This window comes from Glycine max, chromosome 18, assembly GCF_000004515.6.
Source record: "Glycine max cultivar Williams 82 chromosome 18, Glycine_max_v4.0, whole genome shotgun sequence".
NCBI classification, from domain to species: domain Eukaryota; kingdom Viridiplantae; phylum Streptophyta; class Magnoliopsida; order Fabales; family Fabaceae; genus Glycine; species Glycine max.
The window spans coordinates 50,731,530-50,753,580 of NC_038254.2; the positions used below are offsets into that span (position 1 = coordinate 50,731,530).

Consider the following 22,051-nt stretch of genomic DNA (forward strand, 5'->3'; position numbering starts at 1 on the left):
TCAAGAAATGGGGTAGGGATTATTGTGGACAAGGAGTGGAAGAAGGATGTCGTAGATGTAAGAAGAGTAGGAGATCGTATCATAGCCTTAAAATTGGTAGTGGGACAGGACACCTTTAATGTTATTAGTGGGTACGCACCTCAGGTTGGGTTAGCAGAACACTTTAAGGTAGAATTTTGGGAGGATCTAGAAGGGGTACTTCAGGATATACCCCAAGGAGAGAAAATTTTCCTAGGAGGGGATCTCAATGGACATGTAGGTAGCGTGGATAGAGGTTTTGAGGGGGTGCATGGGGGTTTTGGCCTAGGGGAGATGAATGGGGAGGGTAAATCCATCTTGGAGTTTTCGGAGGCTTTGGATCTTTCTATAGCCAATACATGGTTTAAGAAAAGAGAGGAACATCTTATCACTTACAAAAGTGGAGGGACATGTTCTCAGATAGATTTCTTCCTTATCAGGAAGTCTGATAGGAAGTATTGCTTGAACTGTAAAGTTATCCCGGGAGAGAGCTTGACTACCCAACATAGAGTTTTGGTTATGGATGTAAGAATTAGAGATAGGGCAAAGAGAAGAAGTCCTATGGTAGCACCAAGGATCAAATGGTGGCACTTGAAGGGTGAGAAACAAGGAATCTTCCAACAAAAGATATGGGAGGGATGGTGTGGACAATCCCAAGGAAGTGCAAATGATATGTGGAACAAGACGTCCCAAGAGATTATTAAAGTGGCTAAAGAGACGTTGGGTGAATCTAGAGGTTTTGGACCTAGGGGTAAAGAATCGTGGTGGTGGAATGAAAGTGTTCAGAGCAAAGTTAGAGTAAAAAATGAGTGTTTCAAGGAGTGGTCTAGGTGTAGAAATTCTGAAACTTGGGATAAGTATAAGATAGCTAGAAATGAAACCAAAAAGGCGATGAGTGAGGCAAGATCCCAAGCTTTTGACGGACTATACCAAGCTCTAGGAACCAGGGACGGAGAAAGATCTACATATAGATTTGCTAAGGGTAGAGAGAGGAAGACTAGAGATTTGGATCACGTAAAGTGTGTTAAGGATGAAGAAGGCAAAGTCTTAGTGCATGAAAAAGATATCAAGAAAAGGTGGAATGTGTATTTCCACAACTTATTTAATGATGGATATGGATATGACTCTAGCAGTCTAGACACAAGAGAAGAGGACCGGAACTATAAGTATTATCGTCGGATTCAGAAACAAGAAGTAAAGGAAGCGTTGAAAAGAATGAGTAACGGTAAGGCGGTGGGGCCAGACAACATACCTATTGAAGTGTGGAAAACTCTTGGAGATAGAGGTCTTGAGTGGCTCACCAAACTCTTTAATGAAATTATGAGGTCAAAACGCATGCCGGAGGAATGGAGGAGAAGCACGTTAGTGCCAATCTATAAGAACAAGGGGGATATACAAAATTGTGCAAATTATAGGGGAATCAAGCTCATGAGTCATACCATGAAATTATGGGAAAGAGTGATCGAACGGAGATTAAGAAAGGAGACTCAAGTTACTGAGAATCAATTTCGTTTCATGCCGGGAAGGTCGACCATGGAAGTGATTTATTTATTACGGCGGGTGATGGAGCAATATCGCATGGACCAACAAGACTTGCACTTGATTTTTATTGACTTGGAGAAAGCGTATGATAGAGTGCCTAGAGAGATTTTGTGGAAAGCTCTAGAGAAGAAAGGGGTTAGGGTTGCATATATTCAAGCTATCCAAGATATGTATGATAGGGTATCGACTAGTGTTAGGACACAGGGTGGAGAGTCAGACGATTTTCCCATCACAATTGGTTTGCATCAAGGGTCAACCCTTAGCCCCTACCTTTTTACCTTAATTCTGGATGTCCTCACGGAACAAATCCAAGAGATAGCGCCGAGATGCATGCTTTTTGCAGATGACATAGTCCTCCTTGGAGAGTCGAGGGAGGAGTTGAATGAGAGGTTGGAAACTTGGAGACGAGCTCTAGAAACACATGGCTTTCGCCTAAGCAGAAGCAAATCGGAGTATATGGAATGTAAGTTCAACAAAAGTAGGAGGGTATCTAACTCAGAGGTGAAAATAGGAGACCATATTATCCCTCAAGTCACACGGTTTAAATATCTTGGGTCTGTAATACAGGATGATGGAGAAATTGAAGGGGATGTGAATCATCGCATTCAAACAGGATGGATGAAATGGAGAAAAGCATCGGGGGTGTTATGTGATGCAAAGGTACCGATCAAGCTAAAGGGAAAGTTTTATCGGACTGCGGTAAGACCGGCGATTTTGTACGGAACAGAATGTTGGGCGATCAAGAGCCAACATGAGACTAAAGTAGGTGTAGCGGAGATGAGGATGTTGCGGTGGATGTGTGGTAAGACTCGACATGATAAAATTAGAAACGGAGCTATTAGAGAGAGGGTTGGAGTAGCGCCTATTGTAGAGAAGATGGTGGAAAATAGACTTAGGTGGTTTGGGCATGTAGAGAGAAGACCGGTAGACTCTGTAGTGAGGAGAGTAGACCAGATGGAGAGAAGGCAAACAATTCGAGGCAGAGGAAGACCCAAAAAGACTATAAGAGAGGTTATCAAGAAGGATCTCGAACTTAATAATTTGGATAGAAGTATGGTACTTGATAGAACATTATGGCGGAAGTTGATCCATGTAGCCAACCCCACCTAGTGGGATAAGGCGTTGTTGTTGTTGTTGTTGTATTAGTACTAGCAGTGGAGACGATGACAATGTTATTGGTGGTGTCAATAGTGATGATGATAACGATAGTAACAACGTTGATGGTGGTAGTGGCATCGGTGATGGTGGCGACAATGTAATGCCAGTAGTGGTGGTGTTGATGGCAAAAGCGATGCAATGTCAGTGATGGTGGTGGTGCTAGTGGTGACAACAAGAAGAATCATTGTCAAACGTAGGGAGAATGTATTTTTTTAAAATTAAACCAAAATTATAAATCTTTTTTCTTGATTTTTTCAAATATATTTTGTTTTGAAAATCAAATTTAAAAACTAAAAATCAAAAACTTGCAACCATCCCCGTGACCCTTAGTTATAAAGTTTTAAAACTATGAAGACTTCATCACAAGTTTCTAAACTATAAAGATCTAAATAAAAATATAATAATGAAGACTTACATATGTATTTAACAAAATTTATAGTTGTCTAAAACAGATTCATGGGAATTGACTCAAATGGCCTAATAAAATCCTCCTTCTGTCCAATAATAATTGTTGAATAAGAAGAAAAATTATGTTCCATAATAATTGTCATTTTAACTTTTCAATATAACATTTATTACTCATTTTCACTCATATTCCTTATAATATTAATAATATGGACAACAAAAACTAAAGATGAATCAATGATGATAAATTTAAATTTGTAAAATTATTATTCTCTTTCATTCATTTATTAATTTTTCTTGCTTTGTATAAAATAACGTGGGATGACAATTATAATCAAATAAAGGAAGTGTATTAAATGGGTGACAAGAATTTAAGTTCAACAACTTCGCTTTGACTATAATGTTAACCTATAATGAAAAAGACCATCCCACATGAATATTTAGTTTGTGCCTATTTGATATTATTTTAGGATGTACGATTAAACATGTGATGATAAATCAATCACACATTTATTGTATTAGAGAAGTATCATAATTTAATAAAATATTTCCTTACTTGACTTAAGGTGTTTGATAGCATTGCATGTCTTAATTATTTATAATGTAATTCCTTACCTATTTTTAGCACAAAAATTTTAATTGTAATCACAATTATAAATTTCTTAAGACTCTAATATTACAAAAAGAAATTGCATACAAATGTAACTGTAATTACAAAACCATTAGACTTCACCTAGTAATGAAGATTAGAGTAAATGCACTAGGTTTGACTGCACTCATAGAATTTAATTTTCATGTTCCAATAACCGTCGCATGAACCACCATCACTAAATTGCCTCTAAGTTATCTACAAACCCAAACTTGAGAGGGAAAATAACCCAAATTTGAAGAAGAAAAACATGTCTAAAAATCGAGTTGGGGTTATGGCGTGTGGCCAATCTAGAGTTGAAGTCGCAAGCAAAGATGACAACCACTTTGGTCTCCACGATCCTCTTGTGGCATATGGTCTCAACATACACCATGGACTCAAGCTCGTGGGAGATGGTGAGATAGTCAAACCTCACAATGACACAAGCGGCCACGACAAGCTCGCCATGGAGGTAAAAAGGGCCTGCGCAATTGAAGAGGGAAGGAAGAAACTAGTGAAGGGGAGGAAGCAAGAAGGTTAGAGATGAAACAAAAGAAAAGGGTGAGGAAATGAGGTTAGGTTAAAGGATAATTTGGTCATTCACCATTAAATTGAAATATCACTTAACACTATGGGTTGAGGGAGTGCCAAAGAAATGATTTCAAATGGAAGTGCATGCTTGATCAGTGAAAAACTCAGGGAAGGTTGTTGTAATTTGCTAAAAAAAATTAATATCCTTACTTTTGACATGTTACTACTACACAGGATATCAATGACATGCTAAAGCAGTAGAGACCGTTACAACTACTCAACTAACTCCTAAATATCAAAGAATCTTTCTAGGAAGAGTTGCCCAGCAAATAGGAAAAGTGACAAAAAGATTCCAACACGTAATTACTCGAACTCCAAACATTTTGATGTTATGGCCTCATTTATGATTACGGACCATTACTTTATAAAGTTAACTTTGAAGTTACGACCTCAACTACAATAACAAACTGTTATTTTTTAAAAAAACCTTTAAAAATTATCTCCATGCAATTACAAGAACTCCAAACACCCCTACATTATGAATCTAAATGTGATTGTGGATCATCGTCTTTTAAAAACCTTTAAAAATAATCTTACATCTAGCATGCTACTACTAAGCTTGGTATAAATAAGGCTGCGAGCAAAGACTCGCCTAGAGAATTCAAAACAAATAGCTGTTTCTCGCCAAGCCCGAAAAGAAAATTTAAAACAGTTCTTACCCACCAAGTGTATAAAGTGAAATCAAGAGGATTTGAACCCACACCCATAAAAAATATGAGAGTTCTTTAACTATTTGTGTCAACACGATATTCTTTAAACTAATACTCCAAACAAATATCACCCAAATAATCGATGCTACAAGATTGAATATCATTATCATTATATTCCCGATTTTAATTAGCCAATGCCCCGAACTAGATTATATGATATTTTTACAAGGATGGATGCTCAAGAAAACGACAACAAAAGCCTACTAAGTCATCAGAAATTTTTTTTAAAAAATCCGCATGGCCTAAATATTTTTTGTTTATAAAAGGGGGAGGGGGGGGCCAATACATGGCCGGACTAATTTGGCGTGTTATTGTTGTTTCAGGTAACAGGTTTCAGCAACATACATACAAGCAGCAAATGTCACAAACTAGGTCTCAAATCTCAATCTACCCTTTTCACTTATTTGGTGCTGCCAGAGACTCATATCATATGACCTTAGGACACATTTTCATAAAAAAAAAAACCTTAGCTTCTCCAACCCCAACAACAACCCTGGTCAAAGTAAAAGACAAACCTCTCTGAAACAAGCCAAAGTGAGTGATGCCATCACTTTGATGGTGCTGTCGACTGATTATTCTGCAACCCTTCTTCCCTCTCTGACTCCAACTTCTCCTTCTCAGCAATCAAAGCAACCTCATTCTCCTTCTTCTGCTCCCCTCCAACACTCTGTGCCCCAGTCAACCTTGCCAGCACCACAAAAGACATGCCCCCAATAACATTGTTCACACACCTCAGCACCAACACTGAGGACTTGAAAGCCAAGGGGTTAAGCACCCTCTCCAACATGAACTCAACTCCATTCAGAGTCTGGTACCTCAAATTGCTGCTAACCCCCATGTGACCAGCCCAAGTTAGAGCATTCAAAAAGGTTGGTGGAGGCTTGTTTGGGGTCTCAAAGGTTGGATCCATCTTCTTCCTCATCTTGATCAGCCCATTTGAAAGTGTGGTTCCAACTAGTCCAGCACCAAAGCCAACAACAGAAAAAATGGTCCCTTTGTACACCAAGGTTCCTAACCTATCCAAAAGAGAAAAGGCACCAGGCTCAAACATGTGACTCTTGGGGCATGAAGCAAATAGGGCGGGTAGATTTGATGCTGCTGATGATGTCATGGTAGGTGCCAATAGATACATGAGAGTGAAATTGAGGATTGCCCCAACCACCAAAGTTGAAAAGACAAAGTCAAGTTCATTCAACCCAAAATTAGGCCTTGAAGCCATGTCACCTAATACACAAGCACTCACACCCACCAACTCCTCCATCAAAACCTTGAAAGGGAATTGTGGATCAGCGGCAACCCTTGATCTCCAACCGTTCAGAAAAAGACCCAAAATTCCAAAAGATGAATCTTTGGGTTTTCCTTCATCACCCCAGCTTTCACCTCCGCCACCGCCACCGCCACCACGTCCCACCCCATCTCCGCCGTCGCCGCCGGCGAAGGAAAGTTTCAACCTTTGGGGCAAATGAGGCAAATTGGTGAGATACAGAGGACGGTTCTGAAGCTTAGGTGGTGGTGATGGTGATGATGGGAAAGAAAGTGCATGGTTTTGACCAGAGAGTGGTGATAAACGCAACATAGCCATGGCTGCCATTTGATCTGCAAAAGAATAAAAATCAAAGAGAGAAACTTTGAGATCAACAAATGAATGAAACTCACATCATTCATTCGCTCATGATCACAGCAACAGATCGTTGTTCATAAACATGACAACAGATATATATATATATATATATATATATATATATATATATATATATATATAAAGAAAAAAATTGATTTTTATAACAAAGATCAGATTTTTCAAAGAGGGTGGGGATCATGGAACGAGGGCTTACCTGGATCTGGATGGTGGGGTGGTGAGAGAATAAATGCTGGCTGCTTGAGAGACTGCGAAGAAGAACAACCGAAAACGAAACTTAAATAAACCTTCGGCGGAAAAAAGACCCTTTTTTTATTTATATTTATATGGAGTGGAGTTTAAGAAAATAGAAGGGAGAGACACTAGTGACTAGGGTAATTTATTGTTGTTGAGTGGAGTGAACCAGGGTTTGTGATGTACTAGGGAATTCAGTTTTATAGTGTGGTTTGGGAAATCATTAATATTATGGTATGTGGACTTGTGTTTTTATTAGTGGACAAATATGACAATCAAGTGAAGTAAAAATGTCATAAGGAGAAAATGGTTATATAATTGTAATAAAATAAAATAGTAAAAGAATGTATAATGTAGTTTTAAAAAAAAATTGAAGGAACGGAATATATTAATGAGTGTCATTTAACTTCAAAGTCTATTTGAAAAAAAAAAAACTTCAAAGTCTAATGTATATTAAGATTAATAATAACTATTTTTATAGTACTTCTTTTTACATAGTATATCAAAATTAAACTAATAAAATCAAATTAGAATTTAATTTGCATTTACTCTCAACATGAAAAATATTTATAAATCCAATTATTATAAATGGTCTTAAAAGTAATTTTTAATTGATTATTATAAAAAAAACAATAATTTTATCATAAATTATAAATAGTAGTATAAAATAATTTTAAATTATCAGTGTACTTGTATTAAATTCATAAATTTTATTTTATTTCTGTTATAAAAATATTTAAAGTAATTATTTCTTTAACAGTTAAATATTAAAGGAAAATATTTTTTTCCCATGTTAAAGGAAAATGTCAAATTAGTGGCTATGGTGCATTTTAGGAGGTACCAAGTTTGTATTTTGCCTATAAGTGGCATGAGATTTGCTAAATGCACTCATCATTTTAAATGAATGAGTGAAATTGTCCTTCACTTAAAATTTAAAAAATCTCTCCTTTCTCTTTCTCCCTCTCCCTCTCCCTCTCCCTTTTCGTAGGTTTTCTTCTATGCATTTCTCTTTTTCCTTCTTCGCTTCTTGTTGTCATCGCCCCATTGACGTTCATTATGTTGTTGGTGTTGTCGTTCGTGTCCTTCCGCCCGTCACCGTCGTCATCTTCATCTTCGTCTTTGTCTGTAAGTTTCCATTTTGGTTTTTGTCAAATTGTGCAAGGCTTATAAGGATTGGAAATTCGTATAAGTCATACAGATTGGGAATCCAACGTATGGCTTATGCGGATTCCCTATTCGTATAAATGAATTTATTTTTAATTTATTAATTAATAAAAATAATAATAGAATAACTTATTATTATTTAAAAATAAATTAATAATTTTGTTGTTATTATATTTATTTAATAAATAAATATTGTTGTATATTTTTATATGTATTTATTTAATTAATTATATTTGCTTTTTGAAGTTGGTTTTCAATAATTATTTAATTAAATAATTAATTCATTTATGAATTTTGTTTAAGCAATTTAATTATATTTGATATTTGAAATAGTTATTTATAAAATATTTAAATATCATTAATTTCAAATTTTTATAAGTATATATTGTAGAAATTAGTTTGACAAGAAAATCTAAAGTTGTAAATGACAATTTTTTTATTGATATAGTCATATAAATATTTTTACACTAATAGTAATAAATATTTATATAAATAGTATTTGGAAGTATAAAATTCAAATTTCTTCATCTGTTTATAAAAAAATACTCATTTATTGGAAATAAAAAAAATTGTACTTAGATTTTTATCATATATTTAAGTTTACTAGAATTAGTGATGTGAAGTGTATAAATATTTAAAAAGAAATTGTATATTGATTTATGAATATATAAAAGTATTAAAAAGGTTAAATAAAAAAATTATTAAATATATATTTTATGAATAATTAAATAGTAATTTATTCAATATTTTAAATTAAATTTACTTATTAGTCACTTTGTTAGTTAGTTTATGAAACTGAACTATTATTTGAACGATGACATTAATTGTTATTATTGTTTAAATGTGCATATTATGGTTAGAACAATAGGATTGTGTCAGGCTTTAGGCAAAGTTAAAGGAAGAGCCTTTGGGACAAAAGTTAGTGGTGATGCGGATGAAACCTCTCAGCAGCGAAAGTCAAAACATAGGTTACGGGCAGCTGCACCTGTTGTTGAGGATGTTGAGCATGTGGGTCATGCAGCTAACGAGGTTCATGACCAGCCTCAGGAGGCAATTGCTGATGATGTAGTTGTTGATGCCCAAGATTTTTCAGGAGGACCCCACGATACATCAGTTTTGATGGACTATGCTCATCAATCACAGTTTGAAATGAAGATGTATTTATTTTTTAAAATATATAATATTTTCATAACCAATTTTTATTCAAGTTGAAATGATTTTAATTTTTATTTTCAGGAACGTCCTAAGTTGAAGTTGTCCTTCCATGGAAAGAAGGTATAAATATTTTGAAGGCCTGGCCCAGAGATTGAAGGCATAGTGGTTGCTCCGATTGCATATTCCTTGGACACTAGTGACAAGAAACTTATATCTACTTTTGCAGAGAGGTGGCATAAGGAAACTAGTAGTTTCCATCATTAGATAGGAGAGGTCACAATTACCCTAGATGATGTGGCATCGTTGCTACATCTGCCCAATATTGGTGTCTTCCATAGCTTTGAGGCTCTTCATGTAGGCAAAGCTGTGGAGTTGTTAGTGGACTTGCTTGAAGTCAATTCACAAGAAGCAAAAGATGAGACATTGCAATGCGACGTAGGACAGTGGATCATAGCAGCTCGAACATATGTTCAGCTATCCTGACTGCGAGACATTTATCGCAGCAAATGTGACGTAGGACAGTGGACCGTAGCAGCTCAAACATATCTTTTGAATCTGGTAGGTTGCACACTTTTTACTAACAAGAGTGTCACACACGTGCATGTGGTATTCATAGATGCATTTTGCAACGTCAGTCAAACTGGAAGCTACGCATGGGTAACTGTTGTACTGGTCTATACGTATGAGAATTTGAATGATGTGTCAAAGAGAAGCGTTAGGCAACTTGCAGGATATATCACACTTTTACAGGTATTTATAATTTATTTTAAATTCAATTTTTAGTTTTGTAGTTTATATTGAGTATTGTTCTTATTTTTTTGTTTTTTAAATATGTGCAGTATTTGATCTATGAGCATTTTCCTACTATTGCTTCTTTTATTGCTGCTAAAGATTATCATGAGAGGAAACCACATACTTGCCGTTGGAAGTGTGGAAAGGCATTACCAATGTCGACGTATTGAAAGTTGTTGGATAGATTGGCGTTTGATGTTGTGTGCTAGATTTCTTATGGTGATCACCGTGCATTTAGAGAGTTTAAGCTGATCTCATTATTTTTCGAACATATTAGATGGGGTCCATCTATTATCATACACCGACTAGAGAGGATTGTGTGACAGTTTGGTTATGTGCAAACCATTCCTCCACACCCTGTTGCTCTATCTTTATCTATAGAGGATATTGATGATAGATGGATTCAATTTTCCGAATACCTTGCACCAATGGGTTAGATTTGTGTTGCTCCTGGACAGTGTGCATTGGACTACATTGAGTGGTTCTACTTCATATCTCAACCCTTCATGATTCTGACATAGCCTGGGGATCCTCCTAGACATCCACCCTTGGTGCACGATGATACATTTATTGAACCAGATCCTCCTCAGCAGCCGGTCTCCACAACGGCTATGCTAGAACCACCTGCAGCTGCACCTGCTAATGTAGACATACCTCAACATGCACTGGTATAATATATTTTGATTTCTCATTGTTAGTCATTTTATGTGTTATGCATTAAATGTTTACTTTTTACTTTGTTGTCAATGTCGTAGGAGGCTTGCCAAGTAATAGTAAAAAGGTTGGAACTCTTGATCAACCTAAGGGTAATCATTGAATGAACAGAAGCATATACTGTGACCAAGGAGTGCATAAGGATCGTTAGAGGTGTGACTACACAAGGGAATGTATATGTTCGTTCGAGACGAAGGCGGCGTATGTCGGACGCATGAAGATAGTTAGTTTTAGGTTATATATGAAGTATGTATGCAATATGACTGAACAATGTTTATTATTTACTGTTATTTGATAAGTTTTTTTTTTATTTTCATTTATGTAGTATATCAATATTAAATTATTGACCTAAGTAGATTATTATGTTAAACCTTAAATATAATTATTTAATCCCTTAACCCTAAATACATAATTCATCAACACTAAAACCCTACATCCTAATTCAATTTAATTAGTCAAATAACCCTAAATAAAAACCATAGAACATAAATAATTATATACCGTTTGATGTTTTGTTTTTTTTCTAATATGATTATTTGCACAATCAATAATTATGTAAAATAAATACTTATATGAACATCAAATAAAACACGCATTAATTATCATATTACATGGCAACCCCATAAGTATGTCACAACTATGTATGTTACAAATATTGGCTTAATAGTAACTAAATGTTCAATCTTCCCCTAAATCAACAACTTTTATTTTCAACCTCATCAAATTTGTGCTGCATTCTACTAATATATGGTGTAGGTCACTGCTTTGCTTGATAATGACAATATGTATAGAAATACCTGTTACATATAGACATATACATTCAAATTATCATAACACATTTTATTACATAAACTACACAAACAGGACGATCATGATTTTACCTTAACAAAATGATTGTCATACACATGACCGATACATATAACATGATGTACATAACCATCTCTTGGTGGCTCACTTCTAAGAGAAAAAAATATCATACTTTGTTGGAGAGAAAGAGAAACAAAGATGACATTATACCTTGATGCAATCACATATCCCATATCGATTATATTCATCCACTTATCCATGGTAACCTGGACGTAACATTTTTAATTATATTTATTTAAAACAAAATTAATCTATCACAACATAACAAAAAACTTATATACCATGGATAATCCATCAACAAGTAGGGACCGCTTTAATTCCTTAAATTTGTCTATGCCACCAAGCAGGTTGATATACTCATCAGACCATTTTGCAAGTTCTTTAAGCAAATGGTTACGAACCAAAGACCATGAATACTCACACATACCTAATAAGGCAACAATTTCATGATATCCGCAATTACCATCAGTTTTGACATCGACAATGTTTTCAATGGAATTATGAACGCATGGATGAAAATGATTCAACATCAACATGGTCTCTCTTGGTTTTTTCTTATTCAGATGATGATGCACTACGTTTGACTAAAGAATTAGTATTTTGTATAGAATGTAATGCATCAATATACTCCTAGTAAGATAGATCATGGTTTGTTGATGTTTGGTCATCGGTTTCTTCTTAGCACCTTTTGTTTTGACCTTTTCTAGAGGAGCACACATAGAGTTTACAGCAGGGTAGGCAATTTCCCAAAGTTTACTCTTTAGAGTAACTTTGCCACAAACATCAAGCTCTTCAAACTGCTTGTATATGATTTTCATCTCTTTAGTTATATTGACTTCGGGCTCAAATAACCCTTAGTCTGAAAAACTTAGCCTCCACCAAAACATATGGATTATGCCGAGAGGTATGCTACCGACAACATATCTAGCTAACTCACATGCACAAGAAAGATCATGAGTAGTTCTCATTACACATCCACAATGAGAATTGTCAATACCAACATAACTTATACGCTCAAACTCAGCAACAATCTTGTTTAAAGCATACCTTGATATCATGTCAAGTAATTTTTTGTATAAGATAACTTTAAAAACGTGGCCAACCACATGTGTATTTGTCTCAAAAGATGCCTTAATTTTTGTGTGTTACAGCGTGATCTTGTTATTCATGGCTTCCCACATAGGTCTCCAAGGCTATTCATTAGTAGTCTCTTTAAGGCCTGATGAGCAGACTCAATCCTGCATTTCAAATAAACAAACAAGTAAATAAAAATAAATTTTTTTATCCATTAGACCCTAAACCCTAACACCAAAATATATTTTCAATTTTCATACATGTTAGTTGTTGTATTTCCTAAATGCATCACCTTATTCATCCAGGCTTTAACAAATATTTCTTTATGGGAAATCAGCCATGTTTGCTTGACATAGTCAACAAACATTAGTCATGGTGAGCAAAAAATTTCAAACTTTATAAGACACTCATCGAAGTCTTGCTCAAAAGGACAATCCACCAAACTTCCCCAGGTTTTCATGACATAATCCCATGCATTTTTTTTTACCAACTAGGGTTTTATATTTTGTCTTTACATTCTTATCAATGTGAAACTAACAGAACAAATTGGTAGACTTAGGGAAAATAGCTTTCACTACATTCATCAATGCTAGATCTCTGTCGGTAACAATAACTTCAGGGAGTGCATCACGTCTGAGAAAAATACTTCGAAATCGTTCTGGAGCCCAAACAACAATATCTACACGTTCTCCCTCCAAATAAGCAAAAATAGCAGAAAATGTCATCTATGTTGATGTCACACCAACAATGTCAAGTAACGATAGTCTGTACCTTGTTAACTCATTGGCAAGTGCACCAAATTGTCCCAAATAGAAAAGTAAAATGGAAGTCTGAGTGTTGAGTCCATAGGGACTTTGTTTGCACTTAGATTGATGTATATTCAATTCTCAGACAATTAATTAATTAATTTAAATAATTGTAATTAGGAACAATAAAAATAAAATTGACATAAAATTACACTAATTATCTAAAACATGCAAGGAAAAAAAACAAACATTTGAAGCGTAGGTTGATTCAGAATATAGAGGTGTTGAGACTTAGCCTATCAGAACTACTCTCAATGTAATGTTAATGATTTTTCTCTATTCAATATTATTCCAATTATCACCTACATCTACTCATATACTTTGACCATGATCTCTCATATGAAAGAGCCTAATTTCCCTAATTCCTCTCCTAATCCCTTAAGAGAACAAATTAGTTAAATTGCATTATTTGCAAAGATGCATAAAATAGGCTAAACAATGTCATTTTATCCCTAAAGATGAATTATTTAGATGCCTTTTTCCAATTCTTAAGAGATAAACATTTTCCAATGCCTAAATCCTAAAATATACCTTGAATATGGGTGATCAAACCACAATCAATGAAATTAAGCACATAAAAGAGGCAATGAAATTGAAATAACATTAAATAGATAGTAAGAATCATTACATCAAGAATGTTTGGTTTCTAGACTCCCAACAAAGGGGGATTTAGCTTCTAATTGTCATGAGAAGCTTTACAATTGCAAGAAGGTGATGGGAAGAGAAGAGGGTAGAGAAGAATGAAGATGGACGGAAGGAATGACTCCTAAGGGTTGATTTCCCATATTCCTGCATGAACCCTAGTCTTAGCTCTATGTGGGATGCTCTCTACTTTCATGAGAACTGAAGAATGAAATAATTTTTGAATGCCTAATTTTTCTTCCTTCTTCCCCTTTTAAAGACGCAATTTGCTTAATTTTTATAAGACCTCGCGCTAAGCGCGACTGCTGCACTGAGCGAGTGAGTCGGTGATCATGAGCTAAGCCTGTAACTCGCGCTAAGCATGTCTTCACGTGATATCAGACTTCTCAATGTGACTTTTGTGTGCTAAGAAAGTGTTGCTTGCTAAGCGACTACGACGCACTGGATGTGTCTGACGCACTGAGCGAGAATCTTTAGATCTTCAACCTATCTCCCAAGTTTTATTTTGTGTTTCTTCATCAAATCTAACACCAAAATAGTATAAATTCACCAATTTAAACACCTAATGGACAAAAACTTAGATGATGCTAAAATTATAATTATTCACACAAAAAGAAACAATAAAAGAGGAAAAATCTAATAATTTTTATTGATTTAATTACAAGATACACTTATGCACAAAAGTTATCATACATGTTTCTTTTGTAGGTATTATCTATGAGAAATACCAAATTACAGACATTGGATAATTTGACTGCATCATGATGACTCCAGAATATATCACATACAACACCTTCATCCTTCAATCTATGCCAATGAATATACTGATCTCGTCCAAGAAGCTTCATTAGTTGTTGCATTTCAGTATTATTACCTCTTATGGAAGAACGATGTGTATTACTTGCATTGTATACTTGCTTGATTGTTGTATAACTATTGGCATTATACTTTTTCAATGTTAGAAGAATATTTTTTGGTTTGACCATTGGCTTTGTCATATCACCAATAATAATCTTCTCATCCTTAGTCAGTCGACTAGCATATGAATGTCCAACTAATGACTTAGTCAATGCATGATTGTGACTCTCATATATTAACTTCACCATTCATCATTTGCCTCCCACCACTAGTTTCGCTCGCAACTTAAAGGGACACCCACATTTTCTACTATCAGTAACTATTCGAACTAAATCTTTCTTCATGATCCTATACTGACCAATCCTTTCACAACTAATTAAAACAAATGAGGTGCTTCCTCTAATACCAATATCTATGTCTGACCCTATGTTGTTAATAGCGGCCGTCGCGGCACCCCACCGCGATGAAGGCAGGAGAAGCGGGGCGGTTTAGAGTAGCGGCCGTCGCAGCCGCTAAAGCGGCGGCGCGGGGCGGGTTCTGGACGCAAAATTTCGCGCGCGTTTGTGATGGCCGAAAATGCCCTCACTTAATGCGAGAAAGTGAGGGTATTTTTGGCTTTTTTTTTGTATTACCTGGCCAAGGTCTCGCTCCCTCCCCGATCTGTTGTTTGGCTGGCTCGAGAAACCCTAGTCTCCATTGAAGCTGCGACTGCAACCTCGACCTGCGACTCCGACGACTCCGTCCGGCGACTCCGATGACCCCCTCCGGCGACTCTGCACCCGGCAAAGCTGCAACCCGACGAGTCTTCGTCCTGCGACTGTGTCGCGCCACCACCCCTTGCTTGAGGTGAGGAAGACAACGAAGAGGATTTTTTTGGTCTTACCTTGCTGTTGGGTCTTGGCCTCTTGGGTGTCTGCACTGTGATTTTTTGTGTGACTGTGATTTTTATTTTATATGAATTTAATTCATTTTTTTGTGAAGCATGAAGTAGTTATTAACTTATTATCCACCACCTGTCATGTGACTGCCACATATGCTAGATTCTAGAATTCTCGTAGCAACTAGCAAAGTATTGAATCAACAATAAAAAATTGAGGAACAGTCTCAGCCATAGTTGTTATCCACCTGTTGATGCATGTGTGCAAAAAATGAAAGCCAAAGAATTTAAAAAGAGTTGACTGCAGCTGTGAATAGTTTGTGTCAATTAATTTTTACCTTGTTACTTACTAATTAATTTTTTGATGATTAATTTTTACCTTGTTACTTACTAATTAATTTTTTGATAATTAATTTTTACCTTGTTACTTACTAATTTTTGGCGTTGGCTGTAACTGTGAATGGTTTGTGTCAAAAATAACAGGAATTATGATTAATTTTTTGATGATTAATTTTTACCTTGTTACTTACTAATTAATTTTTTGATGATTAATTTTTACCTTGTTACTTACTAATTAATTTTTGGCTTTGGCTGTAACTGTGAATGGTTTGACACTATTTATTTACATAATAGAGTGCAGAATTTTAGTCGATAAAAGACATGTTAAACTTTGAGAAAAATATGGAACAAAAATCAGGTCATTTAATTTTTTATGTAATTTTTTATTTGGTTGCAGTGCTTTAGTCTCCTTACTGTGCATTAGACTTTAGTCTACTAGAATGTTGAATTCAGAGGGGTCTTCGTTGTTCAAGCCTACCGATGATAGGGTAGATGCCTTTTGGAAATGGAACAGTTTAAAGGATAAAAATAACAGGAAGAGTGTAACCTGTGATTTTGGTCACAAAACGACTACGGGAGGAATTTCTAGAGCAAAAAGACATCAACTTCAAATAAAAGGAGATGTAGGTTCTTGTAAAAAAGTACCGGAGGATGTTAAATTAGAAATGATTGCTGCTTATGAGAAGAAAATAGTTGAAACTGCAGCATACATGGAGGCAATGCAAGAAGAAGACGAGGAAGAGGAAGATGGGATCCTAGAGATTGCAAGACTTAAAAGTGGAAAAAAGCGTCCAGCAACATCAAATGAAGCCTCCTCAACTGCTTCCAATAAGAGGATCACAACTAAAAAAGGCCCTATTGATTTTTTGTTCTCCAAAGCACCTGAAGAAAGTATCAAATTAGGAAAAACCATGAGACAATCAAGTGTAAATGAAACTTATAACAAGGCTGCAAGAGACAGGGCAGTTCAGTACATTGCTCGTTTCTTTTTTAGGAATGGAATACCATTCAATGTTGCTAAATCAAAAAGTTTCAAGTTGATGATTGAGGCGATTGGAACCTATGGTCCTTATTTAAAGCCTCCAAGCTATCATGAATTGAGAGTTCCACTCCTTAAAAAAAAGTTGGAATACACGAAGGGCTTATTGAGGGGTCATGAGGAGGAGCGAATCAAATATGGGTGTTCAGTTATGTCAGATGGTTGGACGGATAGGAAGAATAGAACTTTGATTAACTTTTTGGTAAATTGTTCGTTGGGAACACAATTTGTGAGGAGTGTGGATGCTTCTGAATACATGAAGACTGGTCAGAAGATCTTTGAGCTTTTGGATAGCTTTGTTGAGGAGATTGGAGAAAAGAATGTTATTCAAGTGGTGACGGACAATGGAAGTAATTATGTGTTGGCGGGTGAGAATTCAATCATACTTAATTAAGTTTTTTTTGTAGTTACAACTTTTAATTGTTACACTACTCATACAAGTTTATTGATTTTGGTCTTTTTAGGTAAAATTTTACAAGTCACGAGACCAAAAATATTTTGGACTCCATGTGCTGCACATTGTCTTGACTTGATGCTAGAAGATATTGGAAAGATCCCAAAAGTAAAAAGGGTTATACAGAGAGGCATCAAGCTTGTAGGCTACATTTACAACCATACATTGGCTTTGAACACCATGAGGAAATTCACACAAAAAACTGAATTAGTGAGACATGGAGTTACAAGATTTGCTACCACTTTCTTAACTTTGCAAAGATTGCATAAGCAAAAGGCCAATCTTAGAAGGATGTTTACTTCAGATGAATGGTTGAAGTCTAAGGCAGCTAAAGAGCCCAAGGGGAAGCAAGCAACAGATGTTGTTCTTATGCCATCATTTTGGAATGATGTTGTTTATGCTTTAAAGGCAATGGGGCCTCTTGTAAGTGTGTTGAGGTTGGTGGATAATGAAAAAAAACCTGCAATGGGTTTCATTTATGAAGCAATGGATAGGGCCAAAGAAGCAATTCAAAGAGCTTTCAATAACAATGAAGGGAAGTATAAGGATTTCCTTGCAATCATTGATAAAAGATGGGATTGCCAACTTCACCACCCTTTGCATGCAGCGGGTTATTATCTAAATCCAAAGTTCTTTTACACCAATCCAAACATTGACAGTGATAATGAAGTGGTGGATGGCCTCTACAAATGTATTGATAAGCTTAGTGAAGATGATGATTTTGTAGTTGAAGTTCACAAACAATTGCTAGTGTATAAAAGGGTTGGGGAGAGGTTTGGTATGACTGTAGCAATGAAAGCAAGGACTGAAATATCTCCTGGTAAGTGGAAAAATACACTTATAAATTTGAATGATTAATTAATAATATGTGTAAATGCTAATGCATATGAATTGCATTTTACAGCTGAGTGGTGGAAATTGTATGGAGGAAAAACACCACACTTGCAAACCATTGCCATTAAAGTTCTAAGTTTGACTTGTAGCTCATCAGGATGTGAGAGTAATTGGAGTACCTTTGAGCATGTAAGTAACTAACATTCATGTTTTTTTTTAAATTATGAAACTTTAGAAGCTGAAATTGAAACTAAGTAACTAACATTCATGTTTTTTAAATTATTATAGATTCACTCAAAGAAGAGAAGTAGGCTTGAGCACCAAAAGCTTCAAGATTTGGTTTATGTTAAGTATAATCAAGCTCTTCTAGATCGCTTTGAGTGTCATGATGTGATTGATCCTATTGCTTTAAATGATATTGATGATAGCAATGAGTGGTTATTGGGAGAATTGGAAGGAGAAGAAGCTGGTAATGATTTGGTTTTTGATGATGATGATTTGAATTGATTAGATGTTGCTGAGGCAACTGGGGCTGGTGAACCTTTACAAAATACAAGGAGTCAAACACATATAAACAAGGCAGCAGCTGTACTTGCACCTACAAATGAAAAAGGAAAAAAGGTGGTGGAAGTGGAAGAAGAGAATGAAGATGAAGGGGAAGAAGAGTACAATTCTAATGCTAGTGAGAGTGATGGATTTCAACAACACAATGATTTGGATCTTGAAGAGGATGTAGATTCTGATTAGTAATTTAGTATTAAGAAACTTGCATTTGTCTATTTGAATTTTAATGTCTACTTGTCTATTATTATAATTACTTTAGGCTTTATGTTAGAAGGACTAAGGCTTCCTTTATTTGCTTGACTTTCTACTAACTTTTGTTTAAGTAACTATGTATTAAGTTATTTTTCTGTTTTTGAACTTATATACATACATATTATTAATTATTTAACATATATAAAAAGACTTTACAAGAGCGGTCATCCCACTATCTGCTATCTCGCTATCCCAATTTTGGGGTCAGCCGCTCCGCTCCGCTAGGCCGGTCTTGACAACTATGGTCTGACCTCATAATCACTGCTACAAAACCAATATCAGAAGCAACAGATCGAGCCTAATGCAAAACATCATCATAGGTAGCAAACACCTGCAATGCAATCCATACATGTTTAGTCTTCAAGGGACATTCATTTACTTACTTTAACAACAAAAAATCATATTAATACCTGAGAAGTATTTAAGGTATCAGAACAATTAACATGTTGATGCACGCCAAATTCCTCTTCATTTTCTTCATTCACACCAAGTTCCTCTTCATTTTCTTCATTCATATCAATTTTTTCAAACATTATGTTATCATGCATCCATTATCTTCGTCCATCTTAACAAAGCATTGAAAAAAATTCAATGACAAACAAATGACCCCTAATCACACCATACACATACTATCACACAATTTTTAATTTTTTTACTACATTTAATAATATAATACATTAAAATTAATAACCATATATATATATATATATATATATATATATATATATATATATAAATTTAGACATCCATAAACTAATATATGACACAATATAATTATTTTTTGACTTCCATAAAGTAGTCAAATTAATAATATTTACACAAATATTATAAATATTTAAATACTCATTGAGTATTAGCTACCAAAAAAATTATCAACTCTTTTAGGGACTTACCTTTTAGTCCTTGCTACAAAAAAATATACATAAGTAATTACCTACAAATTAGTTATAAATATTAACTCTTTTTTATTACAAAGTATATTGTGATAAATTACTTATGAATGAGTTGCTAATATTTTTTTACTTAATTGTAATTCATAAAATTATAAGGATTATTTTTTTTTTAAATAAACGACTAAAATAAAATAAAAGTCTGAATTATTTTAAAATAAATATCACTTTCAAACTATAAAAACTAAAAGGTACAAATGAATTATGAAACTATACGTATTTTAAAATATTTAAATAATAATACTAATTAGTTTTAAAAAAATAAAAAAGTAAAAAAATAAAACTTACAAATTACCGATCCGTAAATTTTATATAACTTACGGATTGTCAATTCATAAGTTTTATGCTAAAAAAACTTGATCGAACTTGTAGTACCTTACCTCCGTCGTTAACAACCACACCAACCAGCACTTGTCGACGAACCACCATGACACTTGCACCTCGACCAAAGCGAACACAACAACGAAGGACCTCTCCTCTCATGAGAATGAATGAATGCGAAGAAAGCAACATAATGAATGAGTGAACAAGGCAAAAGGAAGAAAAAGAAGCAATTATGGGTATTTCTGGAATTTCAAAAAAATACTGGATGCACAAAGCAAAAGCCTAGTGACGGCTAATTGATCTCAGGTCTTAGGGACGTTGTCCCTCCCATTCCGGACACACAAAAGAAAAAAAGGAAAATGTCACAGGAATGGCTTAAAGGATACAATGAAAACCATTCGTTAAAAAATTATTATATTGAAATAGATAACTATTTATTATTTACTTTAAAAATAATTAAAATATTTTAAAACTATCTAAGAGATGGGAGATACATTGAGAAAGATGATGCACCAAAGCTCTTTTCTTTCTCTTGAACTTCCTGATGGGGGAGGTGCTGCTCAACGTGAGGTCTCCTTTTCTGACAAGGTACTTGGTCAACAAGCATCATTTCGTAAAAGGATTGGTGTATTTAATAGTGAATGTATGTTTAGGATTGAGCTTGAGGATGGTGATCATTTGAAGCCTAAAGAAGTTGTGATTACTTTGGAAGAATATAATTATTATGACGTAATTAGGGGAAAACTTAGTTTTTATTCTTTGAGAGTTCATTTCATGACTGTTTGAAAGTCATCAAGGGATATTGTTGCAGTAGATGTTTGGACATGGATAATATATGGTAAAATTCGATCTTGTGGAGGACAAGGAAAAAGTTACCGGTGAGGGTTTGTGGATTATCTTTGATCATTACTTGTGGTTAATCTATAAGTTCCAGATTTTGTTTCTTCCGAGGTAAAAATTGATAACACATGGGTGTGAATACAATTTCTAAGTTTAAGTATCGAGTATTAAGATGAAAGTGATCTTTTAATGCTTGTAACAATAGTCAGTAGAGTGCTTAAAGTTGATGCCTCAATAGGCAAGTTTGCCAAGTGTGTGTAAGATTGATCCAAATGGACCTATTTTGAAAAGTGTTTGATTTAGAAACCACCTGTCTTGTAGGAATCATTGTAATTAGTCATATCTAATTATAATTAGACCTCTGTAAAATTTTACTTTAATTTGAACATTGTTGATTTAAAATTATCTATTTTAATTCAATTTCAATATTATACGTCAAGAAAGTTTGTGAAAATGAACAAACAATCTAGTAGAAATAATTATAATTAAGGCATATCTAATTGTAATTAAACCTCTGTGTAATTCTACTTTAATTCAAACGTTGTTGATTTAATATGAAATTGTTTTAATTCGATTTCAGA

General features: G+C 34.7%; 2 protein-coding genes across 2 annotated transcripts; one reads left to right on the top strand and one right to left on the bottom strand.

Annotated features, from left to right (window-relative positions):
• Positions 1-5,290: 5,290 nt before the first annotated feature.
• On the bottom strand, positions 5,291-7,116 carry LOC100815884 (protein RETICULATA-RELATED 2, chloroplastic). Its single transcript, XM_003552281.5, has 2 exons — positions 6,888-7,116; positions 5,291-6,648 (listed from the first exon to the last, which is right to left on the bottom strand). Exon 2 carries the CDS (start codon positions 6,641-6,643, stop codon positions 5,600-5,602), a length of 1,044 nt encoding a protein of 347 aa, XP_003552329.1. The 5' UTR covers positions 6,644-6,648; positions 6,888-7,116; the 3' UTR covers positions 5,291-5,599.
• Positions 7,117-16,878: 9,762 nt separating this feature from the next.
• Positions 16,879-19,047, top strand: LOC106796820 (uncharacterized). The gene is made up of 4 exons (XM_041011846.1): positions 16,879-17,620; positions 17,717-18,526; positions 18,611-18,729; positions 18,829-19,047. The coding sequence occupies exons 1-4, from the start codon at positions 16,879-16,881 to the stop codon at positions 19,045-19,047; spliced, it is 1,890 nt and encodes a 629-aa protein (XP_040867780.1).
• The last annotated feature ends 3,004 nt before the right edge of the window (positions 19,048-22,051 follow it).

What these genes read in the sequence shown, in the direction of transcription:
- LOC100815884 (XM_003552281.5), bottom strand. Translation starts at nt 6,643, where the DNA reads ATGGCAGCCATGGCTATGTTGCGTTTATCACCACTCTCTGGTCAAAAC.
- LOC106796820 (XM_041011846.1), top strand. Translation starts at nt 16,879, where the DNA reads ATGATTGCTGCTTATGAGAAGAAAATAGTTGAAACTGCAGCATACATG. An exon ending in AAGGACTGAAATATCTCCTG is followed by an intron (nt 18,527 to 18,610) that starts GTAAGTGGAAAA and finishes TGCATTTTACAG; the next exon opens with CTGAGTGGTGGAAATTGTAT. An exon ending in ATTGGAGTACCTTTGAGCAT is followed by an intron (nt 18,730 to 18,828) that starts GTAAGTAACTAA and finishes AAATTATTATAG; the next exon opens with ATTCACTCAAAGAAGAGAAG.